This window comes from Uranotaenia lowii, chromosome 3 (genome assembly GCF_029784155.1).
Source record: "Uranotaenia lowii strain MFRU-FL chromosome 3, ASM2978415v1, whole genome shotgun sequence".
Taxonomy (NCBI): Eukaryota; Metazoa; Arthropoda; class Insecta; order Diptera; family Culicidae; genus Uranotaenia; species Uranotaenia lowii.
Genome location: NC_073693.1, coordinates 120,280,019 through 120,302,637, shown reverse-complemented (window position 1 = coordinate 120,302,637; position 22,619 = coordinate 120,280,019). Strand labels below are relative to the sequence as shown.

The window sequence follows — 22,619 nt, the reverse complement described above, 5'->3', positions numbered from 1 at the left end:
AGAATATTCAATTTTCCCATACAAACCTAAAAGTTCAAATTTACTCATGTAAACGTTACTAAAAATTCTGCAAAAAATCATGAATGAGTTTTGGACCAAAACGAAGCTTTTAAGATCCCAGGGTTTGAGAAAACCAAAAATCGACTCAGTCTAATGTACGTCGTGACCGGGATTCGATCTCATGACCATTGGCTTAGAAGACTTAGAGGCGAGACGCTTAGTTTGAATCTTATTAATTAATTTTAGAAAATTGAGAAGTAAGCATTTCAAACGATTAGGGTAAATGTACCCGACCTTGGCACCTAAGGCATGGTTTTGCCTTTTTTTCAACATTCCAACCTTCCTGTTGAGTGCATCATAGAACATCCTTTGAAGAATTTACTTGCTAACTTGCTTAGAGTTCAACAAAAATATGTTTTCTTTATGGAACTTTCATTAATGTGAGCAAAATGCATGCAAAGTACTCACTGTGGTGCTCCAATTACTTGGCCGCCGTACCAATTGTTTGCCGTTTCGATGATCCGATTCTTGGCCACCAGCAATGTGCAATAGATCTTTACCAACAATGCTCAATTGACAGTTAACAGAATCGTTGGCTATTCTGAATATAAGGCCACTGACAGAATGACGTCAGCTGAGCGTAAAGTTCTATGCAACGATGGAACACCGGGCTTCACTCATACAACAAAACTGCTTTTGAAAACATTGATGAAATTTGGTTGGAAGGGAAGCACAAAATAAGATTTTATTTCAAAAAGTCGGAAGTCCAGAATTTCCGCAATTCTTTTTTTAATTTTTAAAACTTTAAACTTTTTACTCATTTAAACAAAGTGATGATTATAAACACCTCAGGATGTTTCCGAATATTTGTGTATGAACAAGAATCATTGGTTTATGGATGACAACTAAACCTTCATCAGGGGGACCGATTCAGAAACGAATTATGTCCGCGAGTGGGTTGAACTTTCTCTTTTTTATGAACATTAAATCCCTTTAATGAAATCTAAACTAAGATTAGTAAACTAACATGTTTTGTAAGCAAACTTTCTAAACTGAACACTTCAAAAAATTTCTCCAATATGTATACAGTTAGTAACTCATGAAGGACTGATAAAATCTGAATAAAGCCAATCAATCTAGGAAAAGTATTTCAGGTGGCATGGGCTTATCTATGTAGACTAGCCCAGGTTTTCAACGTAGAGTTAAAAAAAATTGTTGGTGTGGTCCAGCTGCCAGAATAGTGATGTAAAATATCGGTATCTGGCCCCGATTGATTCACATTCCTCGAAATTTTTTTTTGATTTCACAGTTCATCATTTTTGCGAAGTTTTTTGAGACAATTTCATCAAAATAAAAATCAAATACGACTTGAACGGGAGTAATACTGAAAGGTTTGAGCCGTGTCAAATAAACGAATAATTAAAAAAAAGGACTTCAACGTGGTTGTTGTGAAAGTGGTATTGTAACGTTGAATTGAAATATCTTATTTTGAACTTTACTCATCGATTAGATTTTTCCAAATATTGGAAAAATTGCTTAGATTTTCTCAGTTTTTTATGGAGAATTTCCTTACTAGAATGGTAACTGGACAAAATCATTAATGCTAAGCCTAACGACAGATTCATTTACGACATTACTGTGGTTCTGTGCATCATGATGTGTTGACATTTATAAATCATTGTTTAAATTATTCCTTTTGAGTTTTATAGACCATAAGTTGATAGTAAAATACTCTAGGAGACTTGCGATTGCGACACATAGGGTTGTTTTTGCTACCAAACAACTATCTTCATATTGTAGAGTTTGGCTTCATAAAGTAAGAAATTGAAAAATTCCTTGAATGGTATTTTGAAATTTTGCCCTTTTGAATTTGTTAGCTGAGATTATGAGCTTCTAGCAAGAGCCATCTCGAATGCCCGGGGCGTTGCACAGTGGTTTGACACGCCAAATAGATGTTAGAATGTAAACCTTGCTAAAATATTTTTTTTCATTCGACTCACGTCTAATATTTAAGAAAAAATTGGAAAGAAAACGATATTTTCCTGAACTTCCAACTTCGGTTTCCATGAAAAAAGTAAGAACCAAAAATCCAAAAAATTAAATCTGAGTAAGTATATGGATCCCAAGCAATAGAAAACGATTCCAAAACTCAATTCATTATGTAATTTATATACTAAAGTCATAAATTGCCATCGATCTAACAATTTTCAGATAAGAAAAACATCTTAAGTCTTGTGAGATGCATAATTTCACTTAGTTTTTTTTTTTTTAATATTTCGAACCACTGTGTTCTGTAGGAGACCACGTGGCATTTGCTCGGCAGACTGCAATGCAAATGCTGTTCGCACGCATACCAATGTACCTTCGATTCATGGTTCCCGAATAGCGATTTTTGCATTTTCAATGCTCGGATATGACTTTTAGTTAGTCGAATCACTTATGTTCTCCAACTTATTTAGAAGCTTAAGTTGATAGCAACGGTCTTATCATACAACCCAATTAATATGAAAACATTTGTGCGTAGTTTTAAATGAAGTTTTAGGGAAAACATCAGCCCAAAAATACCTCTTTAATGAACATGTATTTTTTCCAGCTTCCAACACTGGTGGTGTATTTTGATTGAAGTTGCATGCCAAGAAAAGGAACAAAATTAGTTTTAAATTTTTAATCAAAACCTAAATAAATATTCATTCTTTTGTCTTTCTAGTGCTTTTAGATTTTTTGCCGAGTTAAACTGGAGGCATGAGTATTTATTGCAAATTTTTCAAATGAATGTCCGCGTTTGAAATCGCATGTGAATTTAACAGTTGCACTAGAAAAGTGAGTTCATCTGATTTTCATTCGGTGATTTCCAACATAATTGCCTTGGATGCAGATCGAAAAAAATTAACTACTTTAATAAAGTACAAACAACCGAAAATTTCGATATGCACAGATTTGAAAAAGATTATTTTCTTCGCAATGAAAACATATTCAAATTTTTTTTAGCTCAATTTGGACCTGAAAAACATGAAAAGACATGTTGGCATGCCAAAAAAAGGACCATGCCAAAATAGGGCTCACTTTCCCTATACCAGTTTGCTAGTTCACCAACTCATTCGTAAATATAAAGTCCTGAATCGAATGATATAAACATGTTGTTCGACTACGATAAATCCGATTTAATAAATTAAATTGAACCCAGCTCTCTATAGCCAATTTTTTGTTTAGAATCAAACCAAAATTTTAGGGTAGTTTTATACACATATTTACTTAAAAATTCAAAAGATAATTTTTTAATCGATGGAGCCTTGAGTGTAAAATTGAACGCATTTTCGCTTGATGCCCTGCCAAAGTCTTTACGGTGTTACCCGGTACCAGTTTCTCAGTTTTTTCCCATTTTTTAGCGTTTCATTTTCGTCTTTAACTGTCTTCTTGCTCTTCCGAAGTTTCCGCTTCATTATTGCCCAGTACTGTTTCACCGGGGGCAGCTCCGGACAGTTTAGCGTGTTCATGTCCTTTGGAACAAAAAAGACAGAAATCGCCTCATTCCACCCCAGGACACTTTTCGAAAAGTGGCATGATGCCAAATCTTGCTAAAATAGCGGAACTTCGTCGTGCTGCTGTAAGAACGGCAAAAGGCGCTTCTCGAGGCACTCAGATTTGTAGATCTCGCCATTTACTGTGCCTTTTGTAACGAGAGGTTCACTCCTCAGTCCGCAAGAGTAGATGGCCTGCCAAACGAGATATTTGGAGGCGAACTTCGACATTTTCATCTTCTAAAAATTGTCGTCAACATCGGACTTGCTTTTTCCGGTTAAAAACTCCAATCGCAGAATTAGCTTAAAATCGGCTTTAATATACGTTTCGTCGTTCATCACACAGCAGCCATATTTTGTCAGCATCTTCTCGTAGAGCTTCCGTGCCCGAGTTTTAGCCGTCGATTGTTGCCGCTAATCGCGGTTTGGAAAGTTCTGTACCTTTTATGTATGTAGTCCAGCTCTTTTCTTTGCATTCTGGATGCCGATCTTTTTAGCCAAATCACGGCTTGAGACGTTGAAGTGGCTTTAATCGTCCGCTTCACCTTTCCTCGGTCTTTTTGTTCACCGGTCACGGTTTTCTTCCAGTTCCTTGTCTATTAATGAGGTTCACTAGATTCGAATCGCTCCTGGAACCGCTTCAACACTCTGGAGACGGTTGAATGGTGAATACTCAACATTTTTCCCAACTGCCGGTGCGACAGATCAGGAAATTCCAGGTGTTTGGAAAAAAAAGTTCTCTCGACTCGCGTTGGTCTTCCTCCATTTTCGTTGAATCGAAAAACACGACTTCGAGTTTGATAGTATGTAAACAATGCACATCATTGAGATAGTGTGCAAAATTTGGTTGATTTTTACCTAATGGTAAAAAAGTTTTGCACTGTTGAATGTGTCGCAATAATCTTGTGTTCGCCCTTCGAAAGTGACTTAGATTGCATTTATCAAGCAATAGATTGAATCCGTTCATTTGACTGGGAAATTGGTTTGATTCTTTATGAGTTCATATACGATTATGCCATTTCAAAAATTCAGCACTTTTAAAGTTCATTTTCAACGATTTAACGACGCAATAGATGGCACTGTTCCAAGTCAGTTTTTAACGTCTTTTTTTGACGACAGCTTTTGAAATTTTACACTCTGCGTTTGTTCTCTGTGTTTATACCGTCATATTACAGATGTATTACTAAGCTGGTCGTCACCTAGATTCTATTTGTATGAATATTAGTTCAAAATACTGCAAAACTTTTAGCACATTGCACTAGGTCACTGACTTACAGAAGTTAATTGACAAATATTTTACTTATGAAAAAAGCATGATTCGAGCATGCATGTTTGTTTATACAATTTCAGCGATTCTCATTTACCTCACTCACCTCCTGCGTTTCGTCCACCGAGGGCAACAGGTCGTCGATCGAGTTCGGCGTCAGCGGGCTGGGCGTGGTCAGGATCGGTTTGTTCATCGGGCAGGATATCACGTCGCCGATGATGATGTTCGGTTTGATTTTCTGCATCTGCTGGTTGTCCTGCAGCCGGGCCATGTGCCTCTTCATCTCCTGCCGCAGCTCCTTCTGATGGATTTCCTGCTCGAACCGCCGCATGCTGTAGCTCCGAACCGAGGACGTTGTGCTGTGGACTGAAGCTAGACTTGGTCTTCGGGAACCTGGGTTGGATGGGCGACAATAAAAGTATATTAAACACCGTAACAAACTAGCGATTTCGTTGATGGGTAAACGGAAAATATAACGCTTGTGTTGTATCGAGATAAAGCATCAATATAAGATAACAACGTAAAGAAATTATGATGACTGATGGTCTAAGTTTGTGCCATGTGTTATATAAGAATTATTTATTCAGCGTTATCCAAAAGTTTGCTTGCTAGCGCAGACTTCGTCCAAGCGATCGGCCAATGCTTTATGCTTCGAGACACGGAAAAATAGTGTGTTGTGCATGTTGTGGGTGTCTAGTGTAAAAAGCATGTTCGATTTGTACATTTTTTTAATCAACTTCAGCGCTCCTGGCTCACAAAAAAAATAAAAAAAAAGGTTTGCATAGCAGATTCAAAAAGAGTATCCAGAACTTCCAATTTGTTTCGTTTAAAACTAATTTTATTGAATTCACATATTTTCATCGAAAAAAACTAGCAGAAAGCAATGTACAGCTTTTTTATCTAGCAGCACGTGCTTCACAGCTTTAATCAAGGTATGCAGTAGATTCGTCGTTGGAAAGATGATGGGCATTCTACAAGTGGCAAAGCATAACAATTGCATACGCATGGCTAACGCACAGATTTTTGCTCAAGAGGCGTTGAAAAAGATCCGGGATTGTTATTTTCCCGGAAAAAAGCGCTAGCGAAAAACGAGCTAGCAAAAAAGAGCTAAAAAAGGCCTTAGGTAGCAGAAGAGGGAAGCAAGAAAGCAATTTGCGACATTGTAGTCTCCTATCTCGGCTGATGGACGGAACTGCTTTCCAAGGATTTCCCCTTTTGCAGAAAGCGATTGTAAAAGTGGAATGAAAAATTAAAGAGCAAACTTTTTTTTTATTATTCTTCAAACAATGATGCTGATTTTTTCCCTTTTTTGCGGTACGCCACTAAGCAATTCATATGGATATCGCAGAGGCACATGTCCTAGAAATGAGAGATTGTGTTTCGGGATTTTGTCAAGTGTGGGCACTTTCTGGAGTGCTGAAAGCTGCGATGTTACTTATAACACAGATTTGGGCCGCTTCAGAGGAACACTTTTGCCATTTACCAAGCTGCCAAAACGAATGTGCAGGAAAGTATTTTGTGCACAAATGTGATTATAATTACAAATGCATTCTCGTAGCTGCATTAAGCGAGATGGAAAAGTTAAACTGCATTGTGACTTTGCTGTGATCATGCTTCAAAGAGAGAAATACAGATAAAAGGGAAAACACTGAAAAAGACGGAGCTTAAAAAAAGGAACGAAGAAAAAAATCCTGTAAGCGATGATGGAGTAAGTAAACAGTGTACGGTGAAACAAATATCAAAGCAAAGAAGATCAAATCAAAAGTAAATGAAATTAGAACTGTTAGAATGTTACCAGATTGATAGTTTTGAAACATCTCGTTTTGTACGCCATATTGCTTATATGCATGAAACACTTCTGTAAAATGATGAATTTGGTCAACGAAACAACAACTACAAGTTTTTAAGTGTGTTTTTTTATTTTGTGTAATTGAAGAATGCCACACAGCGGATGAAAACAACACCGAACGTATTCACAAACAGAAAGGCCAAAGATACAACAAAATACCTAAAGAAACTTGTCTATAGTCCGGCTGCAGTGTCTTTTCCTGTTAATGTAAATGATACGAAACGCACAAAGAATATAAGTTGTTAGTGCTACCTCCTGTTTCAAATACCTTTCGTAAAAATTATTTTTTTAAGATATATAGAAATGAGTTGAAGATTTTGAAGAAGACAATAAATATAACAAATAGTTAAAAAACATGACATACAGTTTTCTTCTTTGCTGGAATCTGTATTTAGATAAACAATTTGAAAAATTTCTAAAACCAAAACTTTACAGCTCCACGAATGCAGAAATTTAATTTGGAAAATGTTATCAAAAAAATTGATTTGATTTTTTCAATAACATAACATTAATAAGTCATAATAAAAATTCCATTCTCTTTTATTCTCTAGCATACTTTTTTGAGTATATTAATATCCACGCGTTTCCAAAATAATTTGGTATTTGTTATTGTTGTTTTAAGATATCACTATGCATTAAATGGTTAACCACAGACAAACAGATAGGTCACTCATATGTAATTTCTCGCAATGCGTGTGCAGTCCTTTAGAAGATTAGCAATGTCGACACTAGAGTTAACTGCTTTAAAATTGAACCGTTTCGTAGCCTTCCTTTTATTTTAAACTCCATCCATGGTCTCTAGCTTCTATCAAAGTCAACATAAACGAAGCATGTACCATTTTGTTAGACAATTTCCCTATATCATGATTCTGAAGTGAAGTTTTCCATTTTGCAGATTTTTTCAAAGACTTTGGGTTCCGGGTATGACCAAATTCGTCAGGGTTGTTTGGATAAATTCATACGGCGTTCGTTCCGGTGCAAGAGCATTGATTTTTAAAAAAAATGATCAGCCGATTAAAAAGGTTCCAAAATTCAAACCAACAAGCAACGATGGAAAGCCCATTTTTTCAACAAGTCAACTGAAATCAAATCAAATCTACTCAGCTCTCCCATCAAAAGCCTTGCCGAAATCATTCGGAAGACGTTGCAAATGTTGGAAACCGCAACTTACTGCTGCCTTATATTCCTTTCGAGTTGTTCATGCGTGCACGTTTAGATAATGGACTTCGAGCTGCAAATCTTCTTGAAATCATTGTTGAAGCCGAACTGGGATGTGAATTTGCGCATTTGAGGTAAAGATTTTAATCATATATATGTGGAAAAGATAAATCAACATTCTGTATTCCGTTACTAGGTCAATTATAAGTTTTCTGAAATTCAAAGCTGAATCAGCTAGCATCATGCTAGTCATACACCTAAGCAATATTCTCATAAAACTCTCTTAAAATTTGCCGAAATTCATTGGTTAAAATATATTAAAAAAAAATGAAATTCAACTTTTCCTATTCTGAAGTACTGTCTGTACATTAGACTAGTTCACTTTTCAGCTTTTTGGCTGATCACAATGCCACTTACAGGGTTTGATCCTTATTCATTTTCAAGTACTCTCTCCAAATTTGAACTTATTTGAGTAAGTTTCCAGCATGCGCTAGCAGTTTTAGTGAAAAAAAGTCAATTTTTCTTGTAAATATTCGTAGATGTGCTCTAGAATGCTCTTGTTATTATAAAATGATGGTTTTACAGTGCACAGTTATTGATATGACAAGCATCTGTATGAATCTGTATGAAAATAATCGACTAAATCTAACCAAAAAAGTAAAAAAAAAACATAAACTACAAACTTGTACAGAAAATTTAGTTACAAGTTAAGAGTTCAAAATCGGCAGTAAATAGAAAAAAAATTCCATACAATCTTTTCTTAAACAGATATCCTTATTTGTCACCTTTATTTTGATATATTACACTTAATTATCGCAACAGTACGAGCAATGATATTCAGTAGAGATGTACCGAATATTTGACGCCGAATATTGCCCAGAAACCGTTAGAATGAATATTCGGTTCACCGCTGAGCTAAGTATTCGGCCGAATATAATTTTTTTTTATTTATACAATAACATAATCGAAAAGTTTTTCAAGCGATTTTGGATAATTTATAAAATATCATAAAGTAATGTTTAAAAACCAACACAATCATAAAAAAAACTTATGGTTTCAATTAAACATCTTAGGTGTATCCGTGTATCTTTCCCTGTAGATCCCCGAGAATACTGACAATTATCACTTTATATTTTGATTATCGTTTATTCCAGATTTTCTTAAAATATCCGGGCAAATCCAATAAAGAATTCGAGATAACTTAAATCTGGCCGGGATGCTCAGATATTGTTAAAACAAATTCCGAATTCTACCCGGCTTTATTCAAAGTATTTGCTTAATCAATTAAAAACTCTAAATTCTGTTTGAAAACTTCAATATTTTGTGTTAAAAACGATTTTTAAACATTTTCAAAATGAACATAAATTTTTGTTTAATTTGAATACTGCTGGTGTGATTTAATGAAAACTTTAAATTTCAAGTCGATTTCTTTAACTTTCCCATTTTATGTTTTTGGTCTAGATTTTGTTCAGATTTGCTCTGTTTTGACAAATTTTTCATAAACTCGTCCTGAATTGCTCGACCGGGTAATTGAAGGTATGGTATTCTTAAGGTTTAAACACAGACTGTTATAAATCATCGTTCATTTTAACAAATATTTGCTCAAATTCGAATTTCATCCAATTCGATATCAAATAAGAAATTTCAAAGCAGCTGCAAGGCGGCTGTTCCGACGTGTTTTGTTCTCTTCGGAAATAAACACCCTCGAAACGACAAGTCATTTGATGTCCTTTCAGTTATTTTTTTGAATTTTTTTTAAATCAGAGAGACCCCTACTTGAAAAAGATCTTGTAGTACATAATCTGGTTGAAAATAATCGACTCAAAAACATGAGGGTCATTGAGCTGGGAGAAATAGAAGGAAATTGAAAAAATCGCTTTCGTTTTTTCATCAGAAACTCAACAGATTATTCGGCCGAATATTCGTTTGACCGGAAAGTTGAAACAGTCAAAATTCGGTGTTCGGTCGTTCGCCGAATACCACTATTCGATATATGTATCTCTAATAATCAAATATTTATGTATGTAACATTCTTTGAATCATAATGTTGTTTCCATTCAAGTTTTAATCTTATGCAACCTGCAAAAAGTGGCATCTGAAAGGATTGCATACAACTTTATCATAGCTTGTGGAAGCATGTATGTATACAAGTTAGTGTGGAGAAAACTTGAATGTAAAATCTGTTATCAAATCAAATTTGTAACATAGATATTTTAATAACTTTGGTCGTACTGTTGCGATAGTTGAATGTTATACATCAAATTTTTCAGTACAAAATATTCAGTTTTCCCAAGCAAACATAAAAAACCACATTTACTCATTTAAACGTTACTTAAAAATTCTCCAAAAATCATGGATGAGTTTTGAATCAAAACGAAGCTTTTGAGATCCCGGGGTTTTAGAAATTCAAAAAGAATCTCAAATCAACAGACATATATTCACAATAACAATTTTTCTTCGCATAAATATTCACAAGATAAACATCGATTTAGAGTAGTAAAAAATGAATATCTAAAATCTTCTGACACTTAACGATGAAACTATTGTTTACAAACGAACGCGAAAGACAGAATCTTCATAGGTGGCCATGATCCATTTCATCAATATGAAATTGATTGGTACACCCACATATTAGGCTCTACTCCAATAATGAACTTCCTTTGAGGGGGAACTATCGATATTAAATGCTATGCCAAACCGGCATAAACAAGCTTTCTAATAACTGGTATTGTCCCCCCAGCACAACCGCATTGTATATGTCTAAAAGAAACCAATTAAAACATATCTCATATCCGATCACAAGCAGGGAATCCAAAAACCGTTATCCTCCGTTAAATTTGCCGATCAAAACACCAGCGAGAGAGATTTTCATCCGCGGGCTGGCGTAATAAAATTCAGGCTACGCCAAAGTACTGGAAATTTCACGCAGTTCCTTACTACCCATCACATTTGTAAAAATCAGACAAAATCAAGCTTATTTTAAAAAATCAGAGAGATGCAATGGCTTATCAGGTTGTCAGGCTGAGCCTCAAAAAATCAGGCAAATCTCGAAAAATCAGGCACTTTGGCGCCTCTGCTAGCACTTATCAATTTCAATTTTGCTCTCAATAAGTTGTGAATTCCGGTTCAAATTTATCGTCTTTAAGGATAAGTTCTCGCTTCCGGACGAGAGAACCTTTTTTAAATTTTTTTGCATGAAGTTGAGGGCGCGGAGAGTCAGCAAGAACGCAAATAGCTGGAAAAAGCATACTCTGTGCGTTGGTTCTCTTGCTCGCTTCCAGTTTTGTCGGAGTATATTCTCAGAACTAGAGCTGACTGAGAGAAAATAGTTCTGGACGAGTTATCTTGATCGTCATTGGGAACGGATGAGAAGTCATCGCTTTTACATATTTAGGGGAGAGTGGGGATACTTGATCCCCTTTTCTTATTTTCACCATATCTTTTTGGAAAAATTTAGCAACTCGCCGTCTTTGACATTTTCTGACAGCTTGTAACTTCAAGTTTCTATGCTCCAAAAATTAGAACGATACTTGAACCCGTTGATGAACTAGAAGCATTTTCGTCGGAGTAAAAAAATTGCGATTTTTCTGAAGTTAGGGGAGACTTGATCCCCTATTGAAGGAGACTTGATCTTTTATTCAGGAAGCCCTAATCCTTGTATAAAAATCAAACAAAACCCCAAGATAGAATGTTAATTGACTATTTTGGTCATGTTTGTTCTCATTTCACAACTTATAGCAGACATAAGAAGAAAATTCTTTAACTTTGTCTCAACGCTAATAACATTGCATACTTAAAGGCGCTGTTTTTTATAATTTAGAGAAAATTAATTATTTTTGATCTTTTCTTCAGACAATTGTTTGATAAATATTAGTTTTTGGATAAATATTAGTAATTTCGTAATCAGCAATAAAAACGATCAATTCAGAAGAAGAATATGCCATTTGGAAGGGGGATCAATTGTACCCAACTCTAGGGGATCATTTGTACCCATAATCAACATTTTAGAAAACTTTTTCTGAAAAAAAATTGAGAGTTTTTCATTACTTTGAAAATATGGCATTATGAAGTTCATTTTACGCTCGAACGATTGATACATTGGAACAAATATTTTTTTCATAATTTTCCCATGTAAGGAACATTTCAAAGTGATGGAAAAAGATCTTCAAGTTACATTTTGTGAAATTTTTTAAACAAAGTTCAATTACTCAAACAATTATTTGGTTAAAAAATTTTAAACTACAAGCATTGTTATTTTGCTCATTTTGGCACATTTTTCTAGAACATTTGATCTTTGTAAGACATTCCAGTTTCGAGATATAGCTAAGGAATCAAGTATCCCCAGGGATCAAGTATCCTCATTCTCCCCTATCGCTTAGTGTTAAGCGGGCCATAAACTACACAACATTTGCACAAATGCGATGAAATTCGATGACATTCTGTTGCTGTGAATTCGATTTGCATTGTGTATGAGCACGCAAACGGTTTGAGTAAAATCGGCCTGGATCGAAAAATGTTGTACAAACAACCCTTTGAGGCATGGAGTATGGTGCTGTTTGTACAAAATACAGGTTATTTACTCAGCCTCGGCCAGGGTGGAAGGGGTTTTTGTTGTTGCTGTTTTCGCCAGTGTCTTAGCAATGGACTGTATTTTTGGCGAACAAATTAATAAACACGCTTAATTAGCACTACTATTTTCCTCTTTATTATTCTCAACTTTCTCTATCATCTACTTTGGAAGGTCACTTGTTGGTAGGTTACTTTCGCGACGGACGAGGCAAAAACACGCGGATCAGATTAACAACTAAACTCACCACGGTGCGCGCGCTCTTATTTAAAGCCATTGGAATGTTCTGGAACCCCCTTATGCGCACGATGCCTTGCGCGCCAGCATTGTTCTGAACTCTTCCGTGCGTGCGAATGTAAACAACGGATGAAAATTCTAGAACCTTCCACATAGAATCCAATGGAATAAAATGTTTAGGTGTTTCTGGATCTTTCTGGAACCCCGCCTTTCTGGATCTTTCTGGAATTATTCAAGCATGAATTGATATGGCTTGAACAGCCAGCAATCGTTTGTGTTCGCGTAAAATATGTTTTTATCGTGTGTGGGCGAACATAGAATCAAACAATCGTCATGGAATCATCGAATTTGCACAAGCCATTTGTGTAGTGTATTTGTAGCAAGCTACAGTTAGTTAGAATTAGCTACCCAACATTTCACTTGAGCAGAACACCAAATATTTAGAGTGCAGGTTTATAACGCCTTAGTTGCCACTATCTGACAAACCACCTCCCACCTGGGTGGAATTGCATCGCCGATGAAAACATCAGAGCGCAAGTTTTCTCTACTTCGCAGCGAGCTTTCCCTTTGAACAATCGGGACTTGAATTGTTAAAAGGGAAGAGAGAGTTTCGGGAGAAAGCCGAACTATCAGGAAAATATGAATTGGTTAAGAGAATATGTCGGGGAACTTCGTAAAGTATTCGCTTTACGCAGTTCCGGTTTGTAAATGAATAGACAGCTGCAATTTTCTGAAGTCCTAGAGCAGTTCGATCATTTGGTCTGAAATCGTGGATTGAGTCAGGTGTGTGGCTAGAGTTCCGAGTAGTAGAAGGTAAAACGTGAGGTGTTTTTCATGGGAAAGGGATCACTAACTGGTTCTGGCCTAGATTTTAGGGTCGTACGACAGGCTGTGAGAATAAACCGTCGCAAACCATTCGCAACAACCGATTTGCGAAAAAGGTAAAAGTTTTGTGGGAGGGAAACGTGCACGCAATAATCCCTTACGGTTTCATTGAAAGGTTTACCTGCGAGAAGGAGGCGACCAGCACCCGACGTACGCAGCGACAACACTTTTCCCTGGCTCACGAAACAACGAAATTCACCACACGGACCAACTTTTTCCGGAGCAAAACCCGCCGGAAATCCGGACTCCGTCAACATAGTCCGGAACCCCAGCTCAATTTCGAATTTCCCCTACAACAACCACGGGATTCGAAGTTAAACGGAAACACCCGTAAAAATTAGTTTCCCACCAGCGTCGCGCACTCGATGAAGAAGGCCAGCACAACAACATCTGGGTTCGACATCGAGCGACAGCACCGCTAGGTTCCGCTAGAGCGGAAGCAACAACAGCATCACATGTTCGCCAAAACATCTCCGAATCGAGCCTGATTTCCCGATGAGCCGGTAGAGAACAACACCGAAACAGCCTCCATCAACAACACATCCAACTGCAGTAAGTACCCTTCCCTCTAAATATTTATGCGCATAAATTTGGGTGGGTACTGAATTGTGTCCAGTTTTTCGGGTCGTTGACCCTATTGTGAAAACTAATGCCGTAAGGGATATGCACGACCACTAGACTTTTGGCCCTCCACCAAACCCGAACGATTGCTAGCAGCCCGCAGCACCACCAGCTAATGTGGTCGAGCGGTTAGAGTGGTAACCTAAAAATCTCCGACTTCCCAGAGAACATGAGTTCGAGTCTCGAAACGGAATAAAGTTTTTTGTCGAGAAATAATTTTTTTTCGGAAGGTTTTTTTTTAATAAACGGTGGAATGCCCTAAATTCGAAGCCTTATCTTTTTTTGAGAACTTTCCTGTTTAAGGCATTTCACGTTTTGCAGCGGTTTTTTTTTAAGGAGAGCGTTAGACTCCAGTTGTTTCCAACTCACATCTGGCTTGAAAAGCGACTAAGATTGGTGGTTGGCAGACGCTCAACTGCTGATGCTAAGCGGCGATGTCAGATCTTTTTTGCCGACCTGATTTATTTTGGTTGATCAATTAAATTTTTCTAATTTTTTGGATTTTTTTTGAAGCACTTGACGCCTTTGGCGGAGTACTTTCTAACTTTTGGGGAACGGTCGTTTCAGGAGAAGTATAGCAGAAGAAGGAAAAACTCGCCCTTTGGTGGGTCTCATTGGCCGGGCAAACCATAACCAGGCTAACGGTCTCCTCAGAAAGTGGCGCATTAAGCCGTTAGCAAAACCTGCACAATCTTCCAAGGATAGGTCTCGCCTTACATATTGCAAACTTTAAACAAGGGGTAAACCAGTTATCATTATCAGTTCTGCTCGATTTGCTTCCCTTATCACAAGACAAAGCAGGGTGGAAACAATCAGCCAGCAAGGATATTGCTGCATTATGTACCGAGTGCTGTGTGTGTATGTAAACTGACATTAAGAAAAAAAATCCTTTGTTTCAGCCAAGATGAGCTGTGCGTAATAATCTGCAGTGACAGAATGATTATGATAATAAACCTTTGTTTGCTAACCAACTGAGATGAAGTACTGGGTAAGGTATCGGACTGGCAAGCTAAGATGAGAATGTTGCAGTGAGCTCAATTCTCTCTTTATATTTTTTTTTGATAAATTATCCAATTGGATGAAATTCCCGTAAAGTGTATTTCTTGTTTAGCTAGAATATAGTGATCATGCATCATTTTGTTTAGGAGCTAGAATCTTTATGCCAGAAATGCTTATCCAATCTTATCATCTTTGGCCCTACAGTACACTTTATAGCGCATTTTCGACACAGAGATATGCTGATTAGGCATTGGATTTTTGCAACCTCTTCTATTAGTGTAGGCGATGTCAACTACAGATAGCAATGCAATCGCTTTGCGAAGAGAAAGAGGGAGTTTCCTGTCTGTTTGTCTGTGATTTAATTCTATAGAAAATGCATTTCGGTTGATTTCAGAACTTTTTATGACTTAAGGTCTCATTATTCGAAAAAAATATTTATAAGAAAAAGTGTTAATGTAGCTACGCAACTTTAATATTTTGTTTAATTTTAACCAGTATTAGAACAAAGCTTTAGTTGTTATTGATAAATAACCCAGAATTTCAAACAATGCGCATTTACAGTGAACGAAACAAGAATAGTACCCCTATGTGTTTTACTTGCTATAATATTAGAAGGTTGTCAGATTTTTTTCAGCACGTATCCGGGCAGGACAAACGATTAAAAATCCGGGCAATGTCCGGGCAAATTTTGCCATAACTCAGAAATTCCTCAACAAAATCAAGAAACAAAAATGAAAAAAAATATTTTTTTTTCATCATAACTCATCGATAGATTTTGAACCCTATTTTAGGCTTCCAAAAAACCTTTCAAAATTATTTTTAAAATAAATTTGCACAAAACATTTCGTTTTGGAGGAGTTTGTTGTTTTTTTGTTTAATTTGCCTTATAAAGTGAATTAACCCGGGCAAAATCCGGGCAATTTTCAATGAAATTCGGGCAACAAGGCCGGGCCGGACTGTTTTTTAATTTAGTATTAAATATCCGGGCAAACCCGGATTAAACCGGGCAATCTAGCAACCTTAGTATAATATGAACGGTTGGAAAGCGCCAAAATTTTGTTCTTTGCTGTCAATTGTTCATCGAATAAATCAAGCGTAATTTTTTTTTTTTGACGAAGTAATCGGCGTTAAGGACCAAAAATATAATAAACAAAATGCGAAATAAGTAAAGTGCACTTTTACCGAAATATAGATTAATGTTGTACTTTCCGATGGAGTTTAATGGACCAGAAGGCTAGTAGTATTATTGGTTTGATTTGCGATTTGATCGGAAATTGAGATGATCAGAAACTTTGGCGGTGGTATATTCTTGGGCTGGTGAATTTTTACGAATCCTGAAAAGCTTTCTTCAGCATGAACTCTAATAAAACTGTGTTGAATTACTACATCAAAATTATGAAGATGAGCCTAAATAAACTAAAAAAAATTCACATTAAGACTTAATTTGTTCTTCTTCTCTTCTTTTCTGATTCAAAATTAACCCAGAATGTTTGTTTCATCATTTCACGTCATGTTGATAAAGAAATTTAAAAAAAAGAATAAGAGCTCAAATTCAACAGTAAATTTTAAGAAATAATCTTGATTTTCGTAGAAAAACAAAACTGGTACTATTCTTATCTCGCATTTTTTTATTTTTCATATTTTTGGTCCTCAACGCCAATTTCTTCGTCCAGAATAATAAACTTTTGCTAGATTTATCCGTAAATCAATTAAAAACAAAGTTGTAGAAGTAATTTGGATGATTTTCAATCATTCCTTGTTTAACAAGCAAAACACATTTTGAAACTATTCTTGTTTCGCTCACTGTACAAATTGTTATTTTTCAGTCGATTGTTCAAATTTATCCTAGTGGATTCTTTCGGAACGCAGTATGTTACTAACGCTGTAAACAAGATTTTATTTGTAAACATCTTGAAAAACTGGACAAGACTAAACCAAGAAGAGTGTGATTCAGCGTTTTTTTTTTCTAAAGCCTCTCCTACACAATTATTCCATATGTCAGTAAATTTATTTTTCAGTAGTGGCTCCATAGAGTTCTGATGATGTTGTTTTAAATGTATGTTTGATTATAATGCGTATCTATGCCTTTTAAACTCATTTGCGCAGTTGCTTAGGAATGTGAATAAATTTGAAAATAATATAAAAAAATCAAATGTATACATGGTTGCCACTCCGGATATTGAATGTACTAATACGGTTTCATTATGTGAGTGGAGTATCTGTGAGTAAACACCCAAAACACCCACGCAAAAATTAGAAGATTAGACGATGTAAACACCAATCATAAAATTGTCATTAACTCGTGATAAAATGGAAAACCTCTCACATTTAGAATGCACAACAAGTAGATAGTTCAAACAGAGTACAACAGGTACAATCAGATTGTTGGTTGTCGAAGAAAAACAATAAGTTGTTTCAAATAAATCAGACATCCTGTTCAAACAAACGGCATCAAACGAAACAAAAAAAAAAAAAAAAAACCAGAAAACAATACAAGAAGGTACACAGTCATAGATGAGTTGGGTAGCAAATATAGAACACATCGAATAACATTCCATTTAACAACTTGCTACACAATTTGCCTACAACAACGAGAGACACGTATGATGATTTATAGGGTAGCGAGCCCCATGGATGTCGTATTTCCCGTTTTTTTTTGTCGTGATTGGAATTGGGTGATTGGGACTAGATTGGCTGCCTCCTCGCCACCGTCACCCTCCCTTTTCCCATTCACGATTCGCGCAAATGAAATACGACATCTACTTTCGGGGCGCGCCACTCTCGGCCGTTGATTGGTCACACTTTTTTTTCGTATTGACCGATCCGTAGTTGCTGTTTTCTTCTTGTTTTCATCCTTTCGTTACCGGATCTGATCAGGTGTGTGGGTGTATTGTGTGTGTGTCTGTGATGGGGAAGGTGTTGAATGTTACCGGAAATGGGACAAGAATTTAGGAGGAATCCTTTTTGTTTCCGAGAAAGTAAAAAAATCGGAAAAAGGGGTTTTAGGTGGGAGCTGGGGGGACAACGAATTCCGTCCATTTCTGTCGACGCCACTCGAAGTTGCCTGTTTAAGGAAAGGAAAGTTTACACGAATAACCGAGGAAGATTACCATCGAGTAGAACATAAATTTGAATAAGTTAGAACAAGTTAGTTTGCCGGGTTTATGTGCCGGGTCTCTTTTCTCCGAGACACGCTCTCGTGATTCCGTGAGCTCAGGGCGGTTAAATTATGTAATTTTTGGCTACCACGAGAGCATACTTTGGATTCTTAAAAGTGTTGAAATGGAAAATGAAGAAGTCAGATTAGGAGCAAATTTGGTGGTTTAGTTGTAGCTGGTGAAAGCACAAGTTGGTGAGAAATAACACACCGATAAGGGGGAAGGAATGCGAAAGAAAAGATTAGTAGTGGTAAATGCGAATTGAACAAATCGTTCGGCAAAACGCAAATATGGTTAACCTCTGTTTTAGAAAGAGTTAAACGACAAAGGATAATAAATATCTGCAAGTCTTTATTAATATTAAAAAAATGATTCCCGAAAACTTTAATCCTACTCTAAAGACTCTATTGAAACGATCCTTTGAAGAGGTTTTAAGAACGATTTTTTAAACGATTCTCTCGAAATAATACTATTTTCGAACTTGCCAAAAACAACAGTTCTAGAAATTCTCGCTTTTAACCAAACCATTCCTGTATGGTAAATTGGTTCGGACGTAGCTTTTTGATAAAATCATGGACATGGAAGGCTATTTGATGACCCTACGAATGTTCTGGAGCAGAAAGCAATATTCAAAACAAATATTTGAATATGCCTATTTCATCTAGATCACTTTATAATGGTCAACCAGATTGGAAACGACCGATCCACTGTCCTAGTTGACTACTTAACTTGAATCGACCGATTTTTTTTTGTAAGGTTGTCTTGAACTTTTAAACGACTTCTTTATTTTAAAAAACTTAAAAAAACATTATCTATTCAAACGATAGAGAATCCAGTGTACTTTCATTTCTTGTTTATTTACTCAGTAAATGTAATGAAAAATTCAAATCAAGAAGAACGTGATTAACGAGAATAATTTATTTTACAGTTTTTTTTAACTTTGTTTTTAAATGTGATCCAAACACTAAACTCAATTGAACAACAGTTCAAAATAGCATCATGTTGAAATTCTCATGAACATCAGAAATTTCACTAGTAAATGACCAGTGGTAATACTTGTATGATTTAGTATCAGATTTAGAACCTCTCAAAGTGAAGTTTAGTAAAAATATTTTTGAATACTTCCTTGTGGAGCTTTTCTTTTTGGAAATTTCGTAATATTAATGCACATTGCATTTTGATATTTTAATTCAAATGTCTTATTCAAGAGTCAGAAAGACGACTTAGAATTTACAATACAGAACAAATGGAACAACTTTATTTCAAAAGACAGAATTCTGTGAACAGAACGGGTAGGTATCGGTAGGTAAATTTGGAATTAAAAGTTTAAAAACCTAATTTAGAAAATTTCCTTATTGAGTATGTATGATATTTTAGTTCAATCCTGAATTTTTATTTTTCCTTTATTAAATTTAGATTTTGAAAGCTGTCATTTGAATCATAACTTTTTCAAATTTTCTATGGCAAGACCTAAACTTGAAGTTTTTTTTTCAATTTTGAACTTAACTTTTTTTTTCTAGTTTTTCTCCAGTTTAAGTGAAAATTTCTGTGCATATTTAGATCGTGCATATTTTAAATCCTTTAAAACCTTTAGCTTAAGATTTATAGCTAACTGTAAAATTTTTATTGTAAGTAAAAAACCGAAAGTTAAACTTAAAAATTGTTTTTCCTCAAATGTTTAGCCCTTTATCATTTCATCTTTATGGTTTGATCATAGTAAATGTGCTTTTTTTTTTACTAATTTTTGGGATTCAAACTATTATTATGTCTATGTTTTATTCCTTATCCCTAATTTTTTTCGTCTTGGTTTCTTCATTTTTTATCTTTTTGAATAGTATTAATGAAAATGTCCGGCGTTCTCGATATGGTGTGAAATATGCAGGTGATAATTTCATTAGAGAGAAATGAGTGAGCCTTTTTCAACCAGAAGAGAAGTTTATAGGAACTAAAGAATATTAATGGCACCTTGATACTTAGTAATAAAATAGCTTATATTACCTTGTTTTCATATTTTCATGAATTGGAGTCAGAAATAAAAGTTGAAAGTGACATAATAATGTTTAATTTTAGAAATCTGTACAAAATTTAGAAAATCTGTGAATTCTGTGAAAATTTAAAAAATTCTGTGATCTGTGACACAGATTTTGTGACGAAAATTCGCTCAAAATTCTGTGAATCGATCCTTTGGCCTGGAGAAATTCGATAAGAGCGGTTTATATTCGATTCGAATTTCCATCTTTTTCCTTGTTGATCTCGAGATATTTAGATACGAGTATTTTGAGTACCGATTTTATTTCTTACACTGTAATCTATTGTTTTTCATCGGAATCCGTACTCTGGATGAGATTGGCTTTCGTTGAAGTTTCATCTGTAGAATTTAATATGATGTGTAAAATACACCGTGGTAAATGGGATGGATTTTTGTATAGTTCATCTTTAAAAAATCATTAAAAAAAGTCAGCAGTTGATAAGTTTTGATGAAATTACGTTCAATGTGATGCAGACGAAGTTGGGTACGAATGCTGAAGAGATGAGCTTTATAGACGTTATAGGGATGAATAACACGATAGTGTTAAAATCCTAAAAAAAAAACACTTGATAGACGCAAAGCGAAAACATTTATCATCAAAGTTGTTATAGACTGCTGGTGTCTTCACTTGGGACGGTAGATTTTTTCTTTGCTTTCTAAAGAAATATTAAACAAACTTTTTCAACTAATAGGTTGAATACGTTGCTCGATCAATCAAAAACAAAAAAAGTGCATGGTGCTATATGTAAAGCATCTTTTAATGGTTATTGTGTTTATTTTATGTTGCAACACACAAGAACCGATTTAGTCGAAAATATATACTTATTCTAAAACGAAAAAGTAATTTTCTCAACTTTTCTTCATCGAAATGCTAAAAACGGCTTAATTTTGTTGGACGACGGAAAGAAAATTTGAAATGTGTAATAATAAAGCTATCCCACTTAGGGTTTGAAAACAACATTTTAGAGTTTTGTACAAAATCTCTTTTTTCTCCATTTTAAACCACCGTTTCTTTTCCTGACTTGTTATTCTGAACGTAAGGATTGTTCCAATGTAGAATTTGTCGCCAAGAGCCAGCACGTTTACGAGAAAATTGCAATTAAAAATTATGAACATCAACTTGACATCGAAGTTAAAAATCGAAAGTAAACAAAACGACGCTGTAAACATCCGCTTTTGTCAAAAACATATCTATTTTTCTTAAAGTTCATGGATAATTTTCAAGTTCTGCATTAAAAATTTGAAAAAATAGTGCACAGTATCGTTTAAATTGCCTATGTTTTCGTCGGTTAACCCGCTAGAACCTAATATTTTTTGGCGAAAAATTCACAAATGCTTAGTTTTATGATTAAAATAAACTTTTGTTTTATGAAAAACTTTATAGTAGAGGGAAATTGTTGACAATATTTTCATAAATTGCATAACCACCGGGGCAATTAAACTTGACTTTTGGTAATTTGGTTTTAGTTTTTACACACTTGAACCATTTTTTCCTTTAATTTGAAACATGTTTATGTTTCAGGCAGACTCATAGCTATATATTTATTTATTTTTTGTTGTTGAAATTCTTCTTCATATAATTAAGACATTTCTACTTTTTTAAAAGTGAATATTGTACATATTTTTCGAATTGTCATCGTTTTTCCCAACCCCGCCTTTAGACGGGGTTTATATTTCATCTTTCCTGCCTTACTTAAGATATTTTTTTCTCAAATCATGTGGAAACTAGAGATGCACCGAATATTCGGTCGGCCGAATATTCGGCGCCGAATACCACCAAAAAACCGTTAAGCCGAATATTCGGCTCACCGAATAGTTGAGCTAGGTATTCGGCCGAATAGGCCGAATATTTATTTTTTTTAATCCAATCAAAAACAGACTTCTCAAATTTTTCAACTGAGGTTGGATAATTTATAAAAAATCCAATAGTAATGTTGAAAAAGCTTTAAAATAACCAAAAACTTATGGTTCCAGGGAAATTTTTTTGGTGTACCCGTGTATTTTTCACTGTAGATAGCTTTATTTATTGATAATACTTCTTGATATATCCAGGCCTGTCCATAAACCAAATAAAGAATTCGAGAAAAGATAAATCTGACCGGGATGGACACATATTTTTTTAAACTTTCCGGTTTTTACCCGGGTTTATTCAGATTTTTTGCTAAATCAAATAAAAAACTCAAATGTTACTTAGAAAATTTCTAAATTTTTCGTTACAAAACGATTGTTTAGAGTAAATTTATTCTTTAGATACGATTTAAGCACTGCTGTTGTGGTTCGATGAAAACTTTAAATTTCAAGTAATTTTATTTCTTTTCCTTTATTATGTTT

The 22,619-nt window shown here is 35.2% G+C and overlaps 1 protein-coding gene across 11 annotated transcripts in view; it reads right to left on the bottom strand.

Annotated features, from left to right (window-relative positions):
* LOC129750836 (uncharacterized) overlaps positions 1 to 22,619 on the bottom strand; it is a 134,234-nt gene that overhangs the window by 12,865 nt on the left and 98,750 nt on the right. For 8 of the 11 annotated variants that reach the window (XM_055745929.1, XM_055745923.1, XM_055745926.1 and 5 more), the window contains one exon: positions 5,014 to 5,178. In XM_055745929.1, the coding sequence (XP_055601904.1) occupies positions 5,158 to 5,178 (21 nt within the window). In that variant the 3' untranslated portion in view covers positions 5,014 to 5,157. Of the gene's footprint in view, positions 1 to 4,882; positions 5,179 to 22,619 lie in introns of those variants that run through there. The other 3 variants (XM_055745931.1, XM_055745933.1, XM_055745932.1) reach the window with 2 other exon arrangements.